Raw genomic sequence first — 27171 nt, forward strand, 5'->3', positions numbered from 1 at the left:
CTGTGACAGGGCCTTTAGAAAGAACTTAGAACTGTGGTTTTCAAGCAGTGATCCATAGTACCGTTCCTTGTTGTTGCCATCTGAATAATGAAATATTTTTATGTGTAAAAATGCAGGGGTGAGACATTGGGAGGAGTTGTCTTCCATTAAAATGTCTCTTACAAAATGGTCCACAGAGCGAAAAAGTGGAAGAATCCCTGCCATAAGAAGACAAATAGTTAGGAGCCAAGAAGGACAGAGCAAAAGCACATGAATGAATAAACTTTACAGTTTTGGCAACATGTGGATGTCTGTGCAATGAGAAGAACCTATGAGGGTTGAGTGAAAATTAGTCTGTGCCCAGCTTTTATAACCATGTCTCTCAAACCAGCATGCATGAATTTTCACAGAAAGTATTGAACCATCCTATGTCCAGATCAGTCTTGGTCTGTCTTACTAACATCAGGTTGTGGAGCACTTGAAACAGATGATTCTTTGTGTATTAAAAATGTCAAACCAATTTCTGCGTTGATTTTCATTGCAGGCAATGTCAATGAGATGGGCTAGGATTTAAATCCGTGCAGAATTAGTTCTAGTATTCCTGTAGGCTTTTGAAGTGAGACCTTTGTTTCGTTTAGTAGGGTAAATAAAGTCAGGGTGTAAAATGCAGGTTCTGAAGAAAGGCTGTACCTGGGAGATTAATCAACCTGAAGGGTTTCAAAAGTAGAGGGTGAAATCTGGCCTTATTTAAATCAATGAGAAGATTGCCATTTACTTCAGTGGGACCAGGATTTTACTCAGAATCTCTTCCTCCTGGAGTAGCTCAGTTAATATAAGAGGGGGAGATTGAAGGAATTCAATAGAAGGAAAAACAGAGTTCCTGAGGCACTGTGGGCATAGCCCTAATGAGCAAAGTTTGCTTTTAATTGTTGCTAATCATTTTAATACTCCTGTGTTCTGAATTAACCATATTTATAAAAGTTTTGGGAGAACAGATCATCGGCTAAACAGAAATGATGATAATCAAATGGCTCTTCCACAGAGAATGAGAAAAATGTCACACAAAGTATGGTCACCTGATAGATTTCAGTATAAAATATATATATATAATATGTATGTATGTATATATATGTCATGGTGTATATGCATGAGTATAACTTTTTTGTTCATTTCCAGACTATAGATCCTTCTTCTGTTGCCTTGGTAACTTTGGGTTCTTCCAAAGACATGTTGTTTGAAGGTGGACCCAGACCATGGGTACAAGAGCCTTCAAAATTCTTTAGGAACATCACTGCTGAAGATACAGAAAGTATTGGTTTATCTTTATTTGGGCCTCCAACATCTCGGAATCATTTCCAGCACTGGGTTAGAGTATCTTGCAAAACCCTGGGAGAACAAGTAAGTGCCAGAAGGTATTTATGTTGTTCTCTCTCAAATCCTGGGCAGGGTAATTGAGAAGAAAAACCAGATTGATTTATGATAAAGTATAGCCTCCAAATGATTAACAGCTTTTGTAATAAGCCAGTATGGAACTTGAATAAGTACATGACTGCCTGTTGCTTATGAACTCTGTTCAGTCTGGTATCAGTCAAGAGTGAAGCATTTTTGAAATTGTTATAAAGATTACAATGGCTTTATTGTAGTATGAAGCCAGTTCATAGTAACCTTATATCATGGAAGGTATTAGAACAGATAAATCCTTATAGCTGCCGTTGAATGTATTTACCATGAATACGATAATTGCAAAAGGTTATTTTAAGAAGAGACTGAACTCTTTAGTCTAACTTGCCATACTGGACCAAACTAATCCTTGGTGTAGCTCCATTGACTTGAATAAATATCAGTAAGGAGGCCCCAAGTTCTCTCCATGGTGAACCAGTCTGGTATGCCACTTATTCAGTCACTTACGGGAAGGTGCCCAGCTCTTATGCTCAAAGATTGGTACACACACAGCCAAGATCCATTAGCACTTGTTTCTGCAATATGTAGTAGAAGTGAATTCCCCTGCCTGCAGATACTGTTCAGTTTGTATATTGCCTTGCTGTGGTCTACATTTTGACCAGTTATCTAATCATCTTCCAAGGGCTATTAACTACCCAATGTAGCTGGCATCCCAAAGTGCATACTGCACAAAACCCAGTTGAATCTAGCAGGGTTAGTCCAAAAGAAGCAGTTTCTTGCTGTTACCTCCCCATTGAGGACTCTTGTAACAAAATATAGTTCGGAACCTTCATGACTCAGAAATGGTCACATTTGAATGGCATTGCAATAATTCTCACCAATAGCTGATAGGGATTATTCACAGACAGCCAACAAGGGGAGAACCCAAGGTGCCTGTACTTAATTCAGTCTGATATTATCATGTAGGGGGCGCTGTGGGTAAAAAATGAAAAAACAAATGCAGTTTTTAAAGGTGCTGAAGTGGCTACAGGACCTCCAGCCCAGTTCCCTGTTGGCTTCCTTTCCCTCCTATGAGAGAGTGAGCCCAGATGACTCTCTTTATAAGCTCTGAAAGCTGCCTTCTTGTCAGTTTGGTGAGATAGTAATGACTTTGAAAAGGGACTGAGAATATGAGCTTTGATAATGGTCTGGAACAGCGTTTAAAATAAATGTATCCTCTTCACTTGTCTGTCTGTGGTATAGAATGTGATTGGGGCATGAACTCATGAGCCCTTCATATCATATCTTATCTATTCTTTCTCAACACCAGAAAATAACAGAGATGCCTCAAGCAGGATAGTTGTACCTGTAAAATATACCTGCACTCAGTTGTTCTTTGCTTTCATCTACCTTGTTGACTTTCCCAAATGTTATACAGGTGATCGCCTTAACAGTTGGAAATAAGCCCACAGTTACCAACCCTTTTCCAGCCATTGAACCAGCCGTTGTGAAATTTATCTGCGCAGCCCCTTCCCGACTCACTTTGACTCCTGTTTATGCAAATCCTCAGCTTGACCTATCCTGCCCTTTACTGCAACAAAACAAGCAAGTGGTAAGTCTGATAATGACACAGGAGCAATCCATTCATTTCACCTCTAAAAGGCAAAGTGTGCTTTCATGTGGCAATATCCCGAAACAGGCGCGCTCACAGGCTGCAAGAGCAGTGATATTGAGCACCTATGTTCTGACCGACCAGCGCTAGTTCCAACTCCACCCGTGATAGGAGCAAGAATAATCAGAGTGTAGGGGTATTAAAGGGATTGTTCCAGTGTGTGTATAGGGGCCATACCAGGTAATAGGATGTGTGTGCAAAACTATGTGGGTCATGTCCTCTGACCCCCAAGTGTCCCTGTCAGAGGGCCCCTCAAGTGACGTCTCCTAGGATTTCATGGGTCATCTGGGATAAGGACAGGGGAACTCCTTCCCTGTATGTACTCTCTGCTATGCATGGGTTTCTTGCAAAATTTGATTCTGTTCTCTTTCCTTCTCCTGACCTCCCAGTTGTTCTTGGTGTGTATTTGATAACGTCCTTGTTTTGTATTTTTGTTTGAAAACTTAATGTAAACAACATGCAGGTCAGCTACCCTGTTTATCTGACTTTAAACAAAAATATGTCTTTGACAACTGTTTCTGGGTACAACAGTTCTTCATACCCTTTGATTCTAATCTGGATGGTCCAAGTTTATTGTATCCATAGAGCCAGATTTTAAAATGCTTGCAAGTATGCACATGTGCCTAACTTGTGTAGGCGCAACTGTTTGTGTACAAATACTTACATGTGTGCATGAATTAGCGTGGGAGAGAGTGTTGTGCATTGAATTTGGGCGTATGTGAAAGTGCATGCATGCTTGAAAATCTGGCCCAGAATACATAGGCAATGTTTATTTGGCGGTTATGCCAACGTTAAGGACGTATGACTCCATCATCCAAATGAGTCAAACTTTGTGCTCCTCTCCTAGCATGCGATATTCATGGCATCCTAGCATCAGCATTCATAAGTACAAAACATTTTCGTTGCACAAAATTAGAAGTCTTGCCTTTATATGTTACTTTAATATTTTCTTTGTTGTCTTTTTTAATGTCTTGAGGTAGATATTTTGACATTTTATAAAACAGTTTGAGGTTGAACAGTTGTCACAAACTCCTCAGGCATCAGACTTGCAGTTTATATCATTTTAGTAGCCCTTGGAAAGATTTATAACCCTGAAATGCACCTTGTGTGTGTAATAGCAAGTTAATATCTCCAGACCTCTTTCATTTTTCAGAATCTAGAGACTGCTCAAGTGTTTTATAAGTAGACTCATTGGCACCAAAAAAAAAATAAAATTGAAGTACAATCTAATATGGCTTTTCATTGGTGGCTGGTTTACCATTACGTTTCTTATGAAATGTTCTGATGACAAAACTTTACCTTAAAAATCTCATAAAAGTGATGTCTTTGTTCGAAAGTTGCCATTCTGCTGCACATAACTGTTTTTCAGGGATCAAAATGGGATCCCCTCCAAATTATTTTTTTTTTTTCCTTTTCAGGTTCCTGTTTCAAACTATCGCAATCCAGTATTGGACTTGGCTGCTTTTGACCAACAGGGGCGTAAATTTGATAATTTCAGTTCCCTTGGTATTAATTGGGAATCAACGAAAGTTTCCTTAGCCAGCATTGAGCCCAGTATGCCGATGGAGCTGTCTCTAAAAGAGGATGGAAGTGGTCAGAAGAAAATGCATGGTACAGATCACTTAAGATTATGCACTGTTGTTTGGAGGAAAACTGGGTTAATTACAATTAGTGATGTTTATGCTAAAGAGGGGTGGGCAAACTTTTTGGCCTGTGGGCCATTTCAGGATGCAAAACTGTATGGAGGGCCAGGTAGTGAAGGCTGTGCCTCCCCAAACAGCCTGACTCCCGCCCCCGCCTGCCCCCCTCAAAACCCCCGACCCATCCAACACCCCCCCCCCCCACTCCTTGTCCCCTGACCGCCCCCTCCCGGGACTCCACCCCCTATCTAACCCTCCCCCGCCGCCTCCCTGGCTGCCCCCCCCAGAATCTCTGCCCTATCCAACCGCCCCATGTTCCCCGTTCCCTGACTGCCCCCCGGGATCCCTTATCCAACCCCACGGCCCCCTTACCATGCCACTCAGAGCAGCATGTCTGGCGATAGCGCCACTCGGCCGGAGCCAGACGCGCTACCCTGCATGAGCGGGCAGCCCCGCCACCCAGAGCGCTGCCCGCACGGCAGCGTAGCTGCAGGGAAGGGGGAACAGGGGGGAAGGGGCCGGGGGCTAGCCTCCCAGGCCAGGCGGTTGGGGGCCGAGCAGGACAGTCCCACAAGCCGGATGTGGCCCATGGGCCATAGTTTACCTCTATGCTAAAGCCAAGAAAATGGAGTTCTATAATCTGACCTGCAAAACATTCAATCAGCTTTAATTTTTTAAAGCTTGTTTTCTAACTGGGTGTAAAATTTTTCCAAGAGAAATCTGTATGTAAAAAAGAAAATCCTTGGCTGTTTAAAAATGTATAAAATGAAAGTGGAAAATATGTTGAGCGTTAATTTTAAATGGCCATAACCTCCCCTCTCCTTCTGCCATGCAGCCTGATAAATATGACTTCATTGGGGGTGCTTTAAGCTAAAATTTAGTAAACAGCTCTTCCTGTTGTAAATCTGTCATTTTGTTTTTGTTTCAGGCTTGCAAACTGTTCAAGTTCATCACGAGTCTGGAACAACTGCTGTCTCTGCTACTGCGACAGGATACCAGCAGTTTCATCTCAGTGCAGCTAAAGTGAATATACCGGTACTTTGAAGTATAATTTACTCTCTGCTTTTCCCATAGTGCCCTAATGAGGATTGCCCTATATATTCATTTTCTTGCTGCATTATGCTTAATTAGTTTAAAAATAATAAGATAACCCTTTATTAGCATCTTCCCAAGATAGAACCACATCAATCTATTTGTATAATGTCCTCAGTTGTTTTATTTTTCTTTATTCTTAGTCATTTAACTACCTTAAATATAACTGGTTCTTTTTTCACAATCTGGGTAAGAGGATTATAAAGAATTTTCATACTTTATTTCACTTAATTTTCTTTGATTCAGGGTTTTTTATGGATTGGTGAAGCTTTGTCAGGTTGTCCTTCAGTAAAGCAACCATTTGCTTGATACAGCCGTCATTGGGGAAACAAATGTATTTAGGATTTAGTTGCAAAATAGAGCAGAAAGTTTCAGCCTCTACAACTCTGACACACTGATGATTGTCAGACTGTATCTCTGTAGTTCGGCTTGACTTGTGTCTGTTAGAGCAGTGAGGTTAATGTTTGTATAGTACCAGCCGTATGCCAGCTAGGGGATGCATATAGATACATAAAAAGCCATAGTACCTGCCTTGAAATGCTTAACTAAGTAGACAGTTGATAAACACAGGGAAGGGTGGCAGCAAAAAACAGTCTCAATAAGCAGTGAAGTCTGACTCAAATTAGTGGCTTAATTTTTGAAAAAATATATATTTTTAAACTGGAGAAGGGAGGGTTGTGAGCATTTCCTTGTGGGATTGGCTAGGACTTGTACACAGCAAGTTACTAATTTACAAAAACCAAATCCAAACAAACCAAAAGAACCCTGAATCACATATCATTTGTCTTGGAGATCTAATTACTTGTGTAAAATAAATTAAACAGTGTTAGGGCTTTGCTAAAAAATTTTTCTAAGTGGTTCTTTGCTAAGGGCATAGGTGTATGTAGGATTCAAGCAAAGTGCAGAATTTATTGCCCAGGAGACTGAAGTTATCTTAGCTTATAACATATATTTGGACAGCAGTCATGTGAATTCCTCCCTGCTTTGTCAGTATGCCCCAGCTCTGCTCTGGAGGTGAGATCCTGTAGGAGTGGGAGGATAATCAGAATTGCCATTCGGTCCTTGGCTCTGCACTGAGATTGCCAGCAAGGATCCCAATTTGTTCCAGTTAGGAAGTTGTTTTGTATCATGTGGGCATGTGCCCATCTAGCAATTAGACTGAAACTAACTCTTGGAAGCCATCCGATGGTAATGATTCTTTTTGTTCATGATTACACAGAACTAGATTTAAATTGACATAGAGGGTGAATGGGTCTGTGTCTCTTTTTCCCCTGACCTATTCAGTCCCTCTTCTATAACTTCTGTAAGGAAAGTGGAGTGGTGTTACTATACGATCCTTCAAATTCTACCTTATTTTAAGACAGACAAATAACAATTGCCATATATTTCAACACCAAACATCAGGTAGGCAGTCTGAGAGATCGACAGATACCTAGAAATAGTGACTTCGTAGAATTTTTCTTCATGAGTTTGGAAAATTCTACCTTTTTTCCCAAATATGCAGGACTGATTTCTTGGCTATCCTTTCCATAAAACACCCACACAAAATGACTTCAGACATCTGTAAGGTACCAGGATTTGGCTTTCATTCATTTTGAATCCCAGATCTGGGAGAAACCTGTATTTTGCCAAGGCAAAGATTGGTTACACAGTCAGTTTCCGCTAGTCAGACACATACATCAGTAATTTAAATGACAGAAAATATTGATTTGTTTGCTCATTCCTGTTGCAGCATGAACATTATGGCAAAGAAAGCTGGCACTTTTTTTTTTCCCCCTTAAAAACAAAAAAAAAAACCAAACAAATATCTTGTTAATAGCTATGCTTATTAAGATGTCTTGATTGACTGTCCTCTCTTTAAGTAAAGCACCCAAGTGTTTCATTGTGGATGACATCCCTCTCTATATTGAGCAAAATAATTTAACTAATTGGATTGAGTGGATAAAATACTTAACTTCCCCTGAAAAGGCTGCTCTGCATTTTTCCTGCTTAACCTAATGTCATTGGGATCAAATGATTAGACCAGGTTCTGCAGTACAATTTTATATAGCGGTTATGTACTTGCAAGTAATTGTGGGTTGATTTTATTTTATTTGTTAATTTTTGTGGATAACTTGTGTAATTCTGAAAAGGAAATGTGGAAGGACAAGACAGACTGAACGCTATCGTCAGAATTCTATCTAAACTTGGAACATCAGGCCTCCAAAATGCCTTTAGTGATCTAATAAGCCCTACACATTTATGTCAATCATCGTAAATTAATCCTTCCAAGCCCTTAATGCACAGGCCTAGGCTCTTTGTCTTGCCCTTTGGGGCATAATGCAGAAAACTGCAACATGCATTGTGTACCTCTGCATACATAACAGATAAGCAACTCCATCTGTACCTTGATTGTTGGAGACATTCTGTTACCTAACCTCCACTTCCATTGTCCATTTAAGTATCTGGGTAATCCATCCTTCCCTACATAGAGGAGTAACTGACTCCCTTCTGGCTTTTAATTGTGTGCTACCCCAGTTGATCACTAGTCTGCATTATTCCTTTCAGTATGAACCTCTTATCCCTGTGTCTGCCACTATTGAGCTGATACTTGTAGAAGATGTGAAAGTGAGTCCTAGTGATGTTACAATCTACAATCACCCTGATGTCAAGGTAAATAATTTTCTTACTAATTATTTTGATTTATATCTGGGGGAAGGTGGAGTGTCACAAACACTCAGAGAGTAAGTGTGTTACAGTTTTGGCAATGTACTAAAAAGATGTAATCCTGCATGCTTTTCCCCTTTGCAGGCAGAGCTGCTCATCAGAGAGGGTTCTGGATATTTTTTCATCAACACCAGTGTTGTAAATGTTGTAAAAGTGGCTTATCAAGAAGCTCGAGGCATTGCTTTGGTGAGTGGAATAATACTTCAGTGTATTTATTTTAATGATCTGAGTATGCTAATCTCATTGTTCAGTGTTGCCTTTTTGGTATGGTGAGAGATAACAGCTTGTTATAATTCATAATAAATTGTACTGTTAACAAATTATAAAGAGGAGGAAAGCACTTACTAAGAGATTGTAAAAATCCTTTGATTTTCTTTCCTGTTGGTGCCTTTCCATTTTCTATTATCATACCACATTTGACAGCAAGATCTAGTGAGTAGCTTCTTGCACTCTTTATGGCCAAGATCTGTTAATGGTGACCATATATTGTCCATCCTTTTGGTTAGGAAACAGCGGGGGAGTTTTAGTTTTGCATGGCAAGGACATAAGGAAAAACTTGACACTAACATTTGACAGTAAATGCTCTTTGTAGGTGAAGTGTTCTCTTGTAATAGTCTCTGATTGTGGAATATTTTCCAGGTATTTTATTTGTGGTAATTTGTTTTTGTTATCATAGTAAGTCTCTTCCTACAACATAAATGACTTATCTGGTACAAGCATTTTTGTCCTTTAAAACAAAAAACAAAGTAAATTTGTCAGATTTAAATATTTATAGTTGCTGTTTAAAATCTGTTCTTCCTTTTATAGAGCTGTTATGAGACTTTCTGTAGTGCTGTTCATTGAGGTCTAAAGCTGAGATTTTCAGATATGCTCGGTACTGGCCTAACTCTGCTCTCACGGAAGTTGATGGCAGTTTGAGTGGTTTTGTAAATCCGAGCCTAAATGCTTCCCAGATAAATGAGACCTTCATGGAGAGGTCCAGAGTTGAACTTCATGAGTGTTTTGTCCTTGTCCTTCCCTGGTAAAGCAGTCTGTGTCATGATTTTTGCCCATGATCTAGAAATTATTCAGGTGTTACTATAACCAGTATTAAGTCCTGATTCAGTGAACACTCATGCATGTGCTTCATTTTAGTACCATGAGTAGCACCATTGATTTAAATGGGATTAGTCATGGTAGTAAAGTTAAACGTGTGCTGTGGCAGTCAAAAAAGCGAACAGAATGCTGGGAATAATTAAGAAAGGGATAGATAATAGGATAGAAAATATCATGTTGCCTCTATATAAATCCATGGTACACCCACATCTTGAATACTGTGTGCAGATGTGGTCACCCCATCTCAAAAAAGATATATTGGAATTGGAAAAGGTTCAGAAAAGGGCAACAAAAATGAGAGATGGAATGGCTTACATATGAGGAAAGATTGATAAGACTTGGACTTTTCAGCTTGGAAAAGAGACGGCTAAGGGGAGATATGATTGAGGTCTATAAAATCATGACTGGTGTAGAGAAAGTAGATAAGGAAGTGTTGTTTACTACTTCTCATAACACAAAACTAGGGGTCACCAAATGAAATTAATAGGCAGCAGGTTTAAAACAAATAAAAGGAAGTATTTCTTCACACAACCCACAGTCAGCCTGTGGAACTCCTTGCCAGAGGATGTTGTGAAGGCCAAGACCATAACAGGGTTCAAAAATGAACTCGATAAGTTCGTGGAGAACAGGTCCATCAATGGCTATTAGCCAGGATGGGTAGGAATGGTGTCCCTAGCCTAGGTTTGCCAGAAGCTGGGAATGAGAGATGGGGGATGGATCCCTTGATGATTATCTGTTTTGCTTATTTCCTCTGGGGCACCTGGCACTGGCCACTGTCGGAAGACAGGATACTGGGCTAGATGGACCTTTGGTCTGACTCAGTAGGGCCATTCTTATGTTCTTATGTGTATACCTGTTTGCAGGATTGGAGACTATTTCCTGAATGGCAACATCTTCTTTCAGGGTACTTACAGGGGTCTGCAGGCAATCAGTACAGAATACAGTTGGTACACCTTGAGGGAAAATGTGCCACTCTCCATTTACTTTATTATGTCAAGAATTATCCATTCAATGTTTTAATCTGAAGATGGAGTACAATAAATTATAACAATGAAAAATGCACCATACTAGAGATACAAATGTTTATTTTAAACAGCGCAGAAGGTAGACTTGGATAATAGTAGAGAAATGCACTTATAAATGTATTTCAACAACTTGCTTTTATTGTAATAATAAAACTAGCGACATGGCAGACATCATACCCTTATTTCAACACATATTGCCATAACTCTAGCAATCTGCATCTTTTTCCATGCTCTGTCAGTCCAGCTTCCTTTTATGATTTTTCATTGTGTACATCCATAAATCAGTGCTAATGTGCCTTCAGAAAGAACACATTCAGAACTAGAAATGCCAATTGGTCAGATCCCTTCCTATTCTCCTAAATATTTGTATAAAATAAATATATATATTAATTGGGTGATGATAACTCGTCACAATTCCTGGCTGTTGCTCTGGCGAGTTGGACTGGATTTTTGTAGCGGATGGCATGTTTGGCACTTTTCAAGGAAGAATTAACTGTCTTTTCTTCCTTAATCTCTTACACAGGGATGATAATGCTCCCAGCAGTTCTACAGTCAATTTTCTTTATTCCCTTTCTCAGCAAAGAGATCTTTAAATTGCTTCCTTTGTTTTCAAGTCCTCAACACTTAGCATGTCCCCAAGGTTCTTCTTTGAGTATGTGTCAGTGTGGATCCACTGGAGGTGTGCGTGCATGTGGGATTGGATTTTGTTTTGAAAGAGGTGCCACTGGAGCCATACTTGTGCTCTGTGACTCTTCATGTTCCCATATAAGGGCATAAAGAGCGGGGCAGCTGCAACCCTCCCTCAGTTTCCTCTTGTTGCCCTTGGCAGTGTGACTGAACCTTGATGTGGTGGCTGACTCTGGTGCCAAGCTCAGGAGGGCAGAGCTCCGATCATTATTTGACTGATGCGGCTGGTATACCTCATTTCACTATCCAGAAGGGATACTTCTTGCCAGTCACCTACAGCAGGAGCTGCACTGACGCACACCCTGCAGTAACGGTGGTTCTTTGAGATGTTGTCATCAAAGCATGACTCCCACCACTCTCCTTCCATCCCCACTTCTCAGCAACGTGGGCTGCCAATTGAGAGGGAACTGAGGTAGGGTCATTCCGCCCTCCCTTCATAACCTCGAACAGAAACATGAAGAGGCACAGGGTGGCCCTGATGGAAAGTGCTATTCAAAAGAATCCAGTTCTACATGTGTGAAGCGGGTGCTTACCTAGAGTGGGATCAACATTGACTACAACATCTCAAAGAACTCCAGTTACTGTGCAGTGGTTTTCAAACTTTTGTACTGGTGACCCCTTTCACATAGCAAATGTCTGAGTGTGACCCCCCCCCCAATAAATTAAAAACACTTTTTAATATATTTAACACCATTATAAATGCTGGAGGCAAAGTGGGGTTTGGGGTAGAGGCTGACAGCTTGCGACCGCCCCATTTAATAACCTCGCAACCCCCTGAGTGATCCCAAACCTCAGTATGAGAACCCCTGCCTTAGGGTAAGTAACTTCCTTCTGGAGGGACAGTTGAAAGTCAGTGGACCTTGGAACCATTACATAAGGTTAAAGAGAATCATGAGGGAAGTCAGCACACGCCTCAATATGAGTGAGACTAGAGGCTACAAATCAATATTAGGGTGGTGCAAATTTAAATTGCAACATAGGCGGAGCAAATAGATAAATTGTGATACATCATATGGTTTTGTTGTTTTGGGGAACGGGTGGGGAGCTGGTGTATAGATTACAAATTCAAGCCTGAATGAGGCTTGTAAACTTTTGCAAATAATAGAAATTTCCTCTCAAATACGTTTAAGCCCAAATGAGTAATTTTGCAGAAATGTACTCATAAATACACAGAGACCTTGCAAAACTAAAGTTGCTTTACCCTGGTTAAGAACACAGGCCACATAATATAAACTCCACTTGTGCTCATTTGTATGCTAATACTCTGAATGCCCTTGTAGCTCAGAGAAACTGTCCATTCTCAAGAGATTTGAATGAGAACAACTGAAACTAGCTGAGTTATTACCATAACCAAAATGTTATTGCATCTAACATCCCTACTTGAATAAGCAGCACTCATATAGGAATGGTCAAACAGACAAAGAAGCAGTTAATCTTATTGGCAGGATAAAGGTTTATATCTTTATACTAGACTTCAGGAAGCAGTAACAGCAAAGGATTCTAAGGTGATAAAAAAAATCTATAATAAACTCTCCTATCGTTAAAGTGTTATGAAAACACAAAATTGTTCAGAAATAACATATATAAAAGATAAGTTGATTACAGCAGTGACATTACAGTATTTGTTTCAGGTCAGCAAAGACATTTGTAAAATCTTCAGATTCTTCTAATAATGCTAAGGGAGAAAGCTGTAATATTTTCTAACTTCAAAAGGATAGCAGTATTGTGGCTAAAGATGGAAAAGATCTGTTTAAGTATCAGGCCCACGTCCTACAGGGATTTGATATAGTCACCCAGAAGAAGATGCATTAAGTATTACTTTGCAGCTATGCTTGATTTCATCCATCGATGATATATTTGAATTAGGAGTTACCTGCAATGAACAATAATATATATGCATCATATTCTTTATTGAGGGAGGGGAGGAATATTAATGCCATGACAACACGCAGAATTCTTTGTAAATGGCAACAAATTCAACAAAACTAATAGAATTAATTCAGTATTAGTGATGTCAGAGATGACTGTTCTTCATTGCTGGTGGTGTGTATTGATAAAAACACATCTCTGTATAGTTGTAGAAAGAGGGAGTTCACAATACATTCACAGGGAGACTGTCAGCTAGAGGGGAAAATACGTTTGTTATTCTAAGAAGCTGAATTTATTTTTGACGTTTATGCAGTTGGTCTTGGTTCTTAAAATCTCTTCAGTCAGATCTCCCATGTGGCTATCGGAATACTATGCCTGATGTCATATGAGTTTCATCTTGGAATGGTAGCCTTTAGGAGTGAGGCAGTGAGGAGGCCTTGTGAAATATATGAAACAAGATCTGTTCTTCTTTGAGTAGTGTCCCTGTGGGTGCTCCACATCAGGTGCCCAAATGCCTCTCGAGCCCTTGATTGGAGATTTTCCATTAGCAATGTCCATTCGGCCTGCACAGGTGCTCTCTACAGCCTTATGCCACATTCTGAGGGTATATAGGGTTGGCCTGAGACAGAGCTTTAGTGTGTCCACCTCGTGCATGCCTCAGCCTGTTTTATAGTTGTTGTTTAGTTTAGTGTTTCTAGTTAGTGTTAATTGTTGTTAGGATAGAATTAGTTAGGTAGTTGTGAGAGGTTTCCGTTTTTCCTCTCTCCATTTTATTTCTTCCCCATCTCCTCTGGGGAGCTTATTTGGCCTGGCTGGGCATGCCTGGCTCACCAGTTTTTAAACACTGCAGCTCTTTTTGGGAAGCTATCCCGATCAGCAGTGGCCACTCTAAGTGTACCTGTTGCTTGGAGAGTCAGATCTCCCAAAAGTGTACCGTTTTCCAGGCTCTAAAATCTGGAGTTCAGAAGATTCAGGAGAACAAACAGCTGATGAAGGAGCACTCCTTTCAACCTGCTTTCGAGTCAGGTCAGGAGACCACCTCCCCACCCCATACATTGGCCTCCAGGCAGAGCCAGTATCCCTTCAACTTTGGCTAATGTCTTGCCTAAAAAGGCGAAGATCTCAGACGTCTCAGGGAAGGCTTTGAAGAAGAGCGTCTCTGTCTCCCACCACAAGGAGCCAGCTCCCAAGAAGTCCTGATCTCTGTTGTGTCTATGGCATCAGAGGTCTTGACCTCTCGACTTGGTACCATGAAGATGAAAGACACTTCTCCCGTACCAGCAGAACAGGGAGATCCTTGAGCACTTTGGAGAAACATGGCGCTGGCAGGGCCTTTGTACCATCTGCCTCCAGACCAGGACCATCTATTTCAGACTTACCAATGGTGCCTTCCCATTCAGCTCGATCTGTACGGACAAAATCAAAACACGTGCCTTTGTCACCAGTGCCTGTGCACTCCAGACCAGTGGTACGGCCCAAGTCAACTGCTGAGTTGGTACTGACCCCCTCGCAACTGCAGGAATTCCGTTACTCTGGGGACTTGTCAGAGTTAGATGAGCTGGAAACCCCCCTGCTTATGGGTACCAATGATTCTTTATCATGACCCTGGTCTCCAAATTACCAGTGCTTCCCAGTACTGCAGGATTCTCCTTCCTTTTCTCCTCGGGCACCCCACTGAAGGATGTTGAGGAGGATGAAGGAGACATTCATTCAGTCTCGTCCTTATCAGTGTGGGGTTCTCCTCCACATGATTATAGGAACTCATACTTTGACAAAGACTCTTGCCCACATCTGTCATGGTGGGATCACCCCTGGGTATGAGCCCCTCTCCCGTGTGGGCCTCCCCAGTGGCCATACTGGGATCTTGGGCAGTATATCTGCAACAATTTGCCATACCTCCAGCTCCACTGGTCCAGGAAACTAGAGTCACACAGTCTCCTCAACCAAACACCCAACATAAGGAGACCTTTGAGGAACAGGAGGCTAGGGCAAACAGAGGCTACACCTCAAACCCCTATTTCATCTTCGTCTCTGGACAAGGCAGTCATGCCTCCATCACCATCAAGGGCTGACAATTTTAATAAATACCAGGACCCTGTGAACAGGATGGCAGACTCCCTTCAGATACTTCTGGAGGTTAAAGACTCACATCATGAGCTCCTGACTCCATTTTGCGGTCAGCAACATCCAGCTGGGTTGTCCTACCCTTTAATGAAGTGCTCCTGGATCCATCAAAGACTGTGTGGCAAACTCCTGCCATCATACCACCAACTTGTAAACAGGCAGATAAGAACTATTATGTTCCCCCTCTGGGATTCAGAATTTTTGTTCTCTCATCCCCCACCTAATTCCCTGGTGGTGGATGCTGTAAACAAGCATTGTAGACAGCACTATGCCAGGTCTACTCCTTTTATGACAAGGACCAGAAAAGAGTAGACCTTTTTGGATGGAAGGTCTGCTCATCCACAACCCTCCAGTTTCGGATCACAATCCATCAGGCAATCATGGCCAACAAGGACTATACAAATGAAAACAAGTTTGCATCCTTTATTGAACATCTGCCACAGGAGCATAGAGAACTTCCAGACATTAAACATGGTCCTATATTAGCCAGAGCCTCTCTCCAGGCATGCTTGGATGCCGCAGATGCTGCCACTAGATCCATCTCCACAGCAGTTGTCGTGCTCAAGGCATTGTGGCTCCAGTTTTTGGGTTTTGTGAGAGAGAGAGAGGTTCAGAATAGGGCCCAGGGTCTCCTGTTTGATGGTCAGAAGCTCTTCTCAGGAGCTATGAATGAGTCCCTGCACACACTGAAGGACTGCAGGGCCATGTTGATATCTCTGGGAATGTACACCCCTATAAGCAAGAAGAGATTTAGCAGGTCTCAAACTCCCCACAGATCACACCCAGTTCACTTCTCTGGTTTTCACAAAACCATCCTGTGACATTGCACTACATATGTTTATGGAAATATGCTTATGACTGTGAATATAATGTAACTGGAATATGCTTTATTCATAAGGTCTCTTGTAAGGTATCATTACAAAGCTTATAATCTACTGAGTGTGTTCATCCTATTTGTATGAATGTATCATTCTTATATCTAAAACTAGAAATATGAAGTATTGCTCTGAGGTCCTATTGTAATTATGCAAAGTGTGGGCCATTAATGGTGGCTTAGAATCTTGATCGCTCCCATTAACTGGAACAATTGGTTGTAAATGGCTCTGTTTACTTGTAAGCCTTCCTGTATATGTGGATGCCAGCCAGTGAGTAGTGAAGTCTCACAGAACATGTCACATGATACTGGAATCCATTTTAAATCTGGTGCTTTTCCATTTAGAAGGAAGGGTGGGAACCCAGAGAGAGACAAAGGATTTCCCCTTGTGCCAAAGATATAAAAGGGGATGGAAAAGAACAAAGGGGGAAGCAGTCATGAGAAATCCCCTAGTTACCACCTGAGCTGGAACTAACAAGAAATGTACCAGGGGAAAGGATTGGGCCCAGACTAAGGAGGAGTCTAGTCTGTGAAAGAAGCTTATTGGAACATCTCTGAGGGTGAGATTTACTGGTATTCAGTTTCTTAACGTATTAGGCTTAGATTTGTGTGTTTTTGCTTTATTTTACTTGGTGACTTACTTTGTTCCATCTGTTATTACTTGGAACCGCTTAAATCCTACTTTTTATTCTTAATACAATCACTTTTGTTTATTATTGAACCCAAAGTAAGTGATTAATACCTGGGGGAGCAAACAGCTGTGCATATCTCTCTATCAGTGTTATAGAGGGCGGACAATTTATGAGTTTAACCTGTATAGGCTTTATACAGAGTAAAACTGATTTATTTGGGGTTGGATCCCATTGGGAGCTGGGCGTTTGGGTACTGGAGATAGGTAACCTGCTGGTTGGTTTTCAGTTAAAGTCTGTAGCTTTGGGGGTGTGGTTTAGACCTGGGTCTGTGTTGCAGCAGACTAGCGCATCTGGTTCAACAAGGCAGGGTTCTGGACTCCCTGACAGGGAAAACGCTGATAGGGAAAACGGGCTCAGAGGTAGTTTCAGCACATCAGGTGACAGTCCCAAGGGGGTCTCAGTGACCAAACCCGTCACACACCCAACCTGCTAGAAGAAGACAGATGATCCAGAATAAAAGAGCTTCCTACCCTCCTTCAGCTAGCACCCAATCGTAATCGAAACCAATTTTGACAGATTGGTCAAGGACTCAACTCCTCCCTCATCTCTAGTTTGTAAGCTGCAACCATTTGGCCACCTCCAAACTTTTAGAGCTGTGATTCTCAAACTTTTGTACTGGTGACCCCCTTCACACAACAAGCCTCTGAGTGCGACCCTCCCCCCCTTATAAATTAAAACACTTAAAAATGTATATATTTAACATGATTATAAAATCTGGAGATGAAGCGGGGTTTGGGGTGAAGGCTGACGGTTCACAACCCCCCACGTAATAACCTCATGACCCCCTAAGGGGTCATGACCCCCAGTTTGAGAACCCCTGTTTTAGAGAGGCTGCCTTTTCCATTTTCAAGGGGCCTGGCAGTGTATTACAACTGACAAGTGAGTCATGGAGGTTACAACATTGGGCTTTACCATCACTATACATTCATCCATCCTTCCCCCGTTCCCTGACCCTCTTCAGGGGCCCCTTTCATAAGAATATACTGAGTCAAGAATTACACTCCTTCTTTTCTTTAGGAGCAATAGAATGATGATGGTCAATGTGGCTTGCATGTTCTGTATCAACAAACTGGAAGGAGCAAGGTCCCCCTTCCTCTGTGCCAAAGTTAAAAAGTTATGGAACTCGTGTGTAGCCCATCAGATTCAGATCTTAGCCATTTACCTTCCTGGATTCCAGAATGTCACAGCCGATATGCTCAGCAGGCACTTCTCCCAAGACTACAAATGGGAGCTGGATGCCCAGATCCTGCATGGGATATTGCGGAGATTGGGACTTCTATCGCTGGACCTATTCATCACTTTCAGCAACAGGTTGAACTAAGTCTATATTTTTAAAGGGTAAAATGTTTGATGTATTTAAAAAACCCACTACCTGCTCTCCTTCCCCTCTGCTTTGGACTGTTCTGGTTGGATGTTCAGATAGGGCAGTTTACCCGGCAGCCCAATATACCCTGGAAGTGCAACTTGAGATTGTATAGAGCAAATGCGCAGGCCAAATGAACACTGCTAACAGAAAATCTCAGCTCAAGGCCTCCAGAGGCGCATGCGCACCTGAGTGGAGCACCCATAGGGGGGCACATCTTGAACCACAGTTACTGCATGAGGTGAGTAACCTTTTGTTTTAACTACCAGTATGATTAAAAATACTGGCTTTTTTTAAATACATCAAACATTTTACCCGTTAAAAATATAGACTGACTTCAACCTGCCTGCTCTACTTCAGTGAAAAATCCATATTTCTTGTGGATTTTCTTTCGTTTCCGGTTGCAGGGCTAGCAGAATGCACTCCAGTCTTCTTAGGAAGGTGGCATTCTCCAGTCTGAAATGTCAGAGTGGCTGTACTGGATATCAATAGGGCAGGACCACATGGAGTAGTCTAATGATGCCAAATGAAGTACTTTTGTAAATTAAATTCAACTTTAAAAGCTACCTGGTAATAATTGTCTTTATTTAAACATGCAATTCTTTTCCATAATGTGAAGCAAAGTTAATCGAGTGCGGTCACAATGGGCAAATGACAGCTTTTCCCACCTCAATTACAACGTAGCTCCTCTGATGATGTAAGGTAACATTCTGAATACTGTAGGTGCCGTACTACTGGTTTGAAAGTTAGTCTACCTTCCCTCTCTACCCCAAGAAAAGTGTTTTATTGCTCCAGATGATTTGTGGTTTGGGGGTTTTTTTTGTCTTCCTGATAGCATGAGAATATAGGACCCCAGGCTATCCCCACATTAGGGTCCATTACAGAAATTGTTACCCAGAAGCCATTTAGACTACCTCAGTGGTATGAGATTGCTTACATAAATTTTACAGCTTTACTTTTGCTTCAGTGGGTAAAATATCTGTCTGTCTGATGCTTTGAGATAAAGAAACTTGTTTATGTCCAGAATTCAAGGTCCAACTTGATCTGTATTATAAGGAAAATAAGTTTAGTCCTCAAGAAGACGCAAAGTAAAGTTAAAAAAAATTGCATCAACTAATAGTTTTTTCTTTTGGCATTTTAGGTATATCCTTTATTTCCAGGAACTTTAATGCTAATGATTCATGACTTGTGTCTGACTTTCCCTGCTCCAGCTAAAGCTGAAATCTATGTATCTGATATACAAGAACTGTATGTCCGAGTTGTTGACAAGGTCTGTATTTTTTCAACAGCCAGTATTATTGACTGTCTCAGAATGTTATCGGCTTTTGTGCTGGTTATTAATATAAGGCTGAGGTACATGAGAGGTAGCATGGTGTGATGGTTATGGCATTGGGCTGTGACTGGGCTTCTGTTTCCCTCTCTGCCACTGACCAGCTGTGTGACCTTGAACAGGTCACTTCACTCCTCTGTACCATTGTTTTCCTTCCCAAGCTTGCCTATTTAGATTGTAAGCACGTCAGAGCAGAAGCCAGTTCTTACTATGTATCTGCCTAGTCTGTAGCTCAATTGATCCACGATCAGTTGGTGCTTCTAGGCATTACCATAATAAAAAGGATTATGAATAAAAATACATGAATACTTCTGAAAAAATACTAATTCACGTTGTCTTGTTTTTCTGAGAGTTTGGGAGAGTGATTCTTGTACTAATATATTTTGTCGCGGTCATTTTCCATATGTCAGATAAAAAAACATTTTACTTGCAAGTTGCTGTAAATCTTATACAAAATTAAGTTTTTTGATATTTCTGGATGTTTGAATTATGCCCATGCCAGTTGAAACACCGGAATTCATTCATTTCACTTGACGCTAATGATGCCTGGCAGTGAGGGCTGCTTAACACTAGAACCTCACGGTCCAGTCTTAAGTTTTTATTAGAGCATTAAAAGTTTTACACATTACAATAAAAAGACATTTATGCCAATAAATATGAATGATGATTAAAAATACCTTTTCGGGGAAAATGTCAATGATTGTGAATATATATTGCAGGTGGAGATTGGGAAAACCGTTAAAGCTTATGTTCGAGTATTGGATGACTCGAGGAAACCTTTTCTGGCTAAATATTTCACCGTCATGGATTTAAAACTGAGGGCAGCATCGCAGATTGTGTCGCTGGTGTAAGTTGATTCATGGTGTATTTTCATGAATTTAAAAGCAATTCCCTAATAGGGAGAAGAAGCAAAAGTAATATTGTAGAAGTATTTTCTTACTATTTTGAATGAATTTGAAGGGTAATGTTTTTTAAAAGGCCTCCATGCAGCCTTCATGTTATTACTCCCAATCAATTGCAGGCAGAGAAGTACATGTAGTTTTTTTTAAATTTGTCTTGAAAGAAGTGTCTCTCTGTGGGGCCTGGCTATGCTTAAAGTCCAGATTCAGCATTTATTTAATTCCCGTTCACTTTTCAGATTCAGGGCCTTAGTCATGCACTGTAGCACTTCATTAAATTCTGAGCATTGCATGAGCAGAGGAAAGTGGAAATGATGAAGTGAATAAATACCTACCTGGAGATCAGTATGAGAGTATCCAACTCATTGTATTGTGTTTGTTACTGAGTCTCTAGAAATGACAGAGTTGTATCATCATATCATAGAAGGTTAGGGTTAGAAGGGACCTCAGGAGGTCATCTAGTCCAACCCCCTGCTTGAAGCAGGACCAATCCCCAATTTTTATCCCAGATCCCTAAGTGGCCCCCTCAAGGATTAAACTCACAACCCTGGGTTTAACAGGCCAGTGCTCAAACCACTGAGCTATCCCTCGCCCCATTTAGAAGCCCTTTATATTTTCTAACTTGGAAATAGATGAAGGTTTAAGAACTGCTATCAATGGAAACAGAAGCCTTCTGTATTCTAACTAGTTAGGGTTCAGGTATCAGTGATGTATCCCATACGTGTGCTGTGCTATCGGTGCTTCATCCTGGATGTAAAGGTACTCCAGTTTCAGGCAGTTAAGAAGTCAATATTCCTGCTGCTCCATACTGAACTGACATCCCTATCTATTATTCTGCTTAGGACTTTGTCACCTAAAACTCCTTGAGCTGATAGATGAACCCATTGTACCCTAAGTCACCCTTTTATTAATGTAATTCATTCAATGACCTCTCTAATTTAATGTATTTTCTTTTGCTGCAGTCCTCTCGATGAAGTTCTTGATGACCATACTGCTGCTTTTCTAGTTCACGGTATGGTCATAGGTCAAACCAGCCTGACAGCAACAGTCACTGATAAAAATGGACAAGAAATCAGTTCTGCTCTCCAACAGATTGAAGTAAATAACATACAATTAGAAATGAAGTTATCTGAAATGCTTGTTATGGTGGGCCTGAGTGGTTTGAAAACAGTAATTTGGCACTGTCAAGGCTGATTCCCCACTCTGGCACTCTGAGTGCAGAAGGTGGGGGCTCGCAAGTATTCTGAAAAGTAATACTGGCTACTCTAGGCTTGTATTAAACTCCCAAGGTTACAGCTTTTCTCTGACCTTGGATGGGTAGATGCTGCCACCTCCAAGTGCAAAAAACCCCTTTGAGAACCGAGGAAGGCGCACTTGGGAATTCCTCCAACCCTCAGGCCCTTTGACCCTCCCCCGCGGGGAAGAGCTGAGAAAGAAAACAAAGGAAATCAGCTATTGCCACCAGCTAATTAAACCACATATGCACAAACCTCTTAGGACACAAAAATCCAATCCTGTTCTTTAAAAAAAGGTAAATTTTATTAAAAACAGAAAGAAAGAAAATACATTTGGAACTTAGGCTTTTTGCTTGATTTAAAAAAACAAAACAATTACAAGGATTAAGCATCAAGATAGCTCTCTTGAGGTCCAGCTTAAAGGTTACAAGCAAAACAAAAGCACCTGGGGTTAGCACAGAGGAGTCCACAAGCCATAAAGAAATAAAAGAGAAAAACCTAATCGCATCTTCCTAGACATTTCTTGATCTACTTACTTATCTGGGGTTTCAAATGAGTAGTTTCTAGGTATGATCTGGTGATATTTTTCATACCTGGCCCGAAGCTTTTTACAGCTTAGTTTCAGCCCTGTCTCTGCTGTCCGGGAGAACAACAGAGACACAAAGGGGAAGTTTATTTTTTCCCCAGTTTTAAAAAGTTCTAGCCTTCCCATTGGCCCTTTTGGTCAGATGCCCACTCCCTTCCTTTTACCTATGCAGGGAGACTTTTTAACCCTTTACAGGTAAAGCAAGTAGAGAACAACTACCAAGAGGGATTTATAGCTAACTGGCTGGGTGTCCATAAAAGGGAGCAACCCCTCCCCCCCAACCCGCTTTATTTATATCAGGCACAATCTGCATTTTTTTCCCTGTAAAATACCTGAAAAAAATATTTTTATTTTCAAAATGTGTCCAAAAACTACTCTCCAACAGCATTTGAGAAGTGTAGTAGTATTCTGCAAACATTGCTAAGGGCCTGGGGTTAACAGCACTTTCTAGAGGCTTAGCTTGCTCAGGCTAAGCAGGTTGCCACACACACCTGTATATGCTGTTCAGAGGCATAATTCATCTAAATCAGATAGTGGTGAGAACACAAATGTTTGTGCTTTCATTTCTAGGTCTTTCCTCCATTTAGACTACTGCCGAGAAAAGTTACTCTGATCATAGGAGCAGTGATTCAGGTGAGGTATCTTTAGATTTGGTCCACTGTAATTCCTGTTTGAGAAGTCGTTCTAATACATTATTAGAGAAGTGCTAACTGCTTTGCTTCCCTGATACTATCTTAATTTTTGTTGTTGTTGTTTTTTCTTTTTGGTGGATGTTGATATTTAGCTTGGTAACATAGCTACATTCATACCAGAACTCCTCTCCAGCAGAGGCCAGTTGAATATCTTCACACTTGACCACCTTTCTGTTCTAGCATATAGTCAGAACAATGTTTCAGTATTTCTCACTCGAATGAAAAGCCAGCCCTCCCAGGATGAGTCGTGATGTTCAGTAAACCTGTCACCAATATAAAACTGACAGCTGTGGGCTAAATACACAAAGCAAGGCACAGAGCAGAGTCACTCCACCTGCGAGGAATACAGGGAGGCAGAATTGCTCCTTAAAATCCCTGGCATGGGGATGCAGCATGCATGTTGCAACAACCCTTTATGTGTTTAGCTTCTTGTCCCCATTTCCAGCTCCCCATGCACTGGCCCTCCTCCATGTGCTGGTGTGTGAGGTAGATGGGGGTCTGGGTGCTGCTGGGGGAGTAGAGATGCCCACCCATTTGTCCTTGTGCAGTCTGTGCAAAGAAAGGAAGCTATGAGTAGCCTCCCCTTCTATTGTGCACCCTGGCCCTGTGAAAATATTAACTAGAGCAGAGTTGTGATGGATGCAAACTATTGATGAGCATTGGTCTCTGTGTAACTACAGATTACTTCAGAAGGAGGCCCTCAACCTCAGTCCAACATAATTTTCTCCATCAGTGACGAGAGGATTGCATCAGTGAACAGCACTGGCCTTGTAAGAGGAGAGGCAGTTGGAAATGGGACAGTAACTGGAGTGGTTCAAGCTGTTGATGCAGAGACTGGGCAAATCGTGGTGGTGTCGCAGGTAACACTTTATCATCTCATGTGTCACAGAACCAGTTAATGTTAATCTTGGTTTAGTGCATGGACTGTATCCAAAATCAAAAATAAAATCTTATTACAATAACTTCACTGGTTCCATTGGGATAAAAATAGCGATTTCTTACTCCCCAGATTGTGATTTAGTGCATTCACTTTGGAACGTGAGAAATATCTTCAATATATCCTTAAATTGTGCATCTCACCACCTGAAAGTTGAGTTCTGCACAAAACCCAGGGCGATCTCATGACATTTGACATCTGTAGGCTTGACTGGTAAAACTGCCGAAAGAATCCGTCCAGGCCAATCCTGCCACAGTAACAAAGGTCGAGACTGCTGATACCTAGAAGTTACCTCGTGGTTGCCTGGAAGGGGTTTTTTTTTTTTTTCCCCTTGAGGTCCATGGCTTCCTTAGATAACAGGTCACCTTCTGAAGTATCTCAGTCAGCTGCTAAGTTTGTGGGGGAGTGAAGCAAGACCAGAGTTAGTCCTCTGCTGTAGTCTGTGCCATGCTGCCAGGTACAGGCAATGAAACCCAGGAACTGCTCCTGTAGGTGCCAGTAGTGAGGGCAATGGCTAAGCCTGGAGGTGGATGCAGGCAGACAGGTAGAGGCCTGCTTCTAAAACAGAAAAAGTGCCATGTTCTCTAAGGTGTTGCACATGAGGCTCATAGCTCTTTGTCTTTGTGTTTGCCTGAGCTAGGGTTCGGGCAACTACTGCACAGTGAAGCCCTTTGGCCTTAATGGGGGGCACAGGGAGATTCCCAGGTGAGACAAGCAATGGAGACAGATCAGAATTTTGTTAAAGGATTTGCTGTGTCTGTAACTCAGGGACAGCAATGTCTGCCTGTGGCTTCTGCAAGGGAGCAGATTGAACTAGGAAACCAAATCTCCTACCTTCTGACCACCTGGTCTGGTCCTGTCCCCACAACTATACTTCAGCGACAAAACTCTGGGAATGACAGGAGATGCAAAGAAGAGAAATCACCAAGTTTCACATCTATCTACCGCTCATTCTTACTCTTTCCTGTTCTCGTTCTCCATTCCACCCTTCTCCCCTTAGTTCTCTTCTTCCTATGTTTCCATTTTGTGATTGGCTGGCTCCTTTTCTGTCTTGCACTGTTATTCTCCCCATCTGGGATCACTCACTTGTCTTCCTCCTGGAGACCCCATCTTCTCCTTCTTGGTCCTGCTAGTCATCAACTCTGTAGTCTTGAGCAAAGACTATTTTTTAAGTAGTGCTGTTGACGAGCATAGCACCATACAGACATGTTGGAAGACATGGCTTCTTCCCCTGGTAGTTTACAATCTATCTTGCTGTCAAATTGACAATCATACTGAATTATGCCAATGTGTATATTGGTCTTCTGTAATAGACACATCCTCTACAAATTAGACTTCAGTACAGTAGGTAAGTAAACACATTCCATATTTTATCTAAGCCAGAATTAAAAAGCAATCTCCAGACCACGTCCATTTAAAACACCACTCCATTCTCATCAGGGTGCCTTTTAAATTAATCACCAACTAATATGTATGTGTGACTTTGTTTTTCCCCTTTTGCCATAGTGGTTTTTTCAGTCTGAGAATGTAAATCCTCTCATGTTGTTAGGACTTTACTCAGCTGGATTTTGATGTGTCCTTTTATGGATAAGCATTCTGTACTGAGTTGACTTTGATTTGACATTGGATTTATAGTGTATTGATTTATATCAAGTCTGTGATTTCATCTGTTGTGTCAGAGGATTTCAGTTAAACTGCAAGGATTTTTTTTCCTTCAATTTTTTTCTGCAAATTTGTTTGTTGTTTTTTACGGGGAGAATAAAAGAACCAAGTCATAGCAGTTCATTACAGTGTGTGTGGGGGCAGGGGGGGGCGGGGCGGGGGAAGCAGTTGGTTTGTTTGCACACTTCCATTTTAATCAGGATCACACAAACAAAAAAATCTACCAAATGAATCATTTTTATTTCTTATTGGAAAGAGACATTTCTGTCACCCTATCTTTTAAAAAAATATTGTATTCTTTTAAACTTTAACCCTTGGTACGAGAGGTTTTGAAGACACACATGCCAGTGAAACCCACTTGTTATGGGGAGAAGCGTAATCCTTTTGTCACCAACTGCATCATAAAACCAGGTGTTTTAAAGCTTGTTATCTCTGCTTGAAGTCAGCGGTTCCAGTCGTTCAGGTAACAAGATCAGTTCCCCGGACAAAGATCCTGGCTGTGCCCACTGCCTCCCATTTGTTTTGTACCTTAGGCTACTCCAACCCCAGCCTTGCAATTTTGAGGCAACTGGGGTGGATCCAGTGCAGCGGTTCATTACAAAGGCCCTGATCCTGCACTGAGCTTTGTGCAGACAGAAGGCTCTGCTGTGTGAACCTCAGGGTAGCCTACGGTAATCAAGGGCAAGCCTGAAGTCCCTGCTTTGATATATATAGGTTGGGAACTTGTCATCTAGCTAATACAAAAAATCTAGTTCACAGAGGTCATTAAATGAAATGGTCTGCCTCTTACAGAGCTTTTTTTTCTTTTTAGGATAAAGTGGAAGTTGAAGTAGTACGGCTTGTGGCTATTAGAATCCGTGCACCCATTACACGAATGAAAACGGGTACACAGGTTAGCTGAATTACACTTAGAGTTCTTTCTCTCCCACTCTTTTTGTTTGTTTGTTTTGATATTTAATTTTCAAAGGAAATGTGCTAATGAGGATTACAAAGAAAAGGTTATTAGTTTAGTTGAAAAGCATTTTCACATCAACCAACCAAAGTTCTAAGCTTGATCTGGTGGAATAAAACATTAACTCATGATTTTTTAAATTAATTGATGATGCAAACCCTCATTCACTTCTCTGTGTTATTCTGGGCATCTTCCTATTTAACCTAATTAGACACTATTTATTTGTGCCACGATAAAGCATATGCTCTTACACCAGGGGTGGGCAAACTACGGCCATGGGGCCACATCTGGCCCTCAAGCTCCCGCCAGGAGGTGGGGTTGAGGTCTTGCCCCACTCTGCATGGCTCCCGGAAGCAGCGGCATGTCCCACCTCTGGATCCTACGCATAGGGAGCTCCGCACGCTGCCCCCAGCCCAAGCACTGCCCCCGCAGCTTCCATTGGCTGGGAACTGCAGCCAATGGGAGTTGCTGGGGCGGCGCCCGCAGACAGGGCAGTGCGCAGAGCCGCCTGGCTGAACCTCCACGTAGGAGCCAGAGGGGGGACATGCCACCGTTTCTGGGAGCTGCTTGAGGTAAGTGCTGCCCGGAATCTGCCCCCCTGGCCCCCTCCCACGCCCCAACCCCCTGCCCCAGCCCTGATCCCCCTCCCACCCTCCAAACCCCTCAGTCCCAGCCTGGAG

At 41.7% G+C, this 27171-nt stretch overlaps 1 protein-coding gene across 1 annotated transcript in view; it reads left to right on the plus strand.

The window, feature by feature from the left end:
* Positions 1-27171, plus strand: part of NUP210 (nucleoporin 210) — a 121940-nt gene that overhangs the window by 58023 nt on the left and 36746 nt on the right. The window contains exons 15-26 of the mRNA XM_074958112.1: positions 1156-1377; positions 2798-2971; positions 4450-4642; positions 5600-5706; positions 8311-8415; positions 8554-8655; positions 19340-19468; positions 20248-20375; positions 21390-21525; positions 22819-22881; positions 23621-23800; positions 26351-26431. Coding sequence (XP_074814213.1) covers positions 1156-1377; positions 2798-2971; positions 4450-4642; positions 5600-5706; positions 8311-8415; positions 8554-8655; positions 19340-19468; positions 20248-20375; positions 21390-21525; positions 22819-22881; positions 23621-23800; positions 26351-26431 — 1620 coding nt within the window. The remainder of the gene's footprint in view (positions 1-1155; positions 1378-2797; positions 2972-4449; positions 4643-5599; positions 5707-8310; positions 8416-8553; positions 8656-19339; positions 19469-20247; positions 20376-21389; positions 21526-22818; positions 22882-23620; positions 23801-26350; positions 26432-27171) is intronic.

This window comes from Natator depressus, chromosome 7 (assembly GCF_965152275.1).
Source record: "Natator depressus isolate rNatDep1 chromosome 7, rNatDep2.hap1, whole genome shotgun sequence".
NCBI lineage: Eukaryota > Metazoa > Chordata > Testudines > Cheloniidae > Natator > Natator depressus.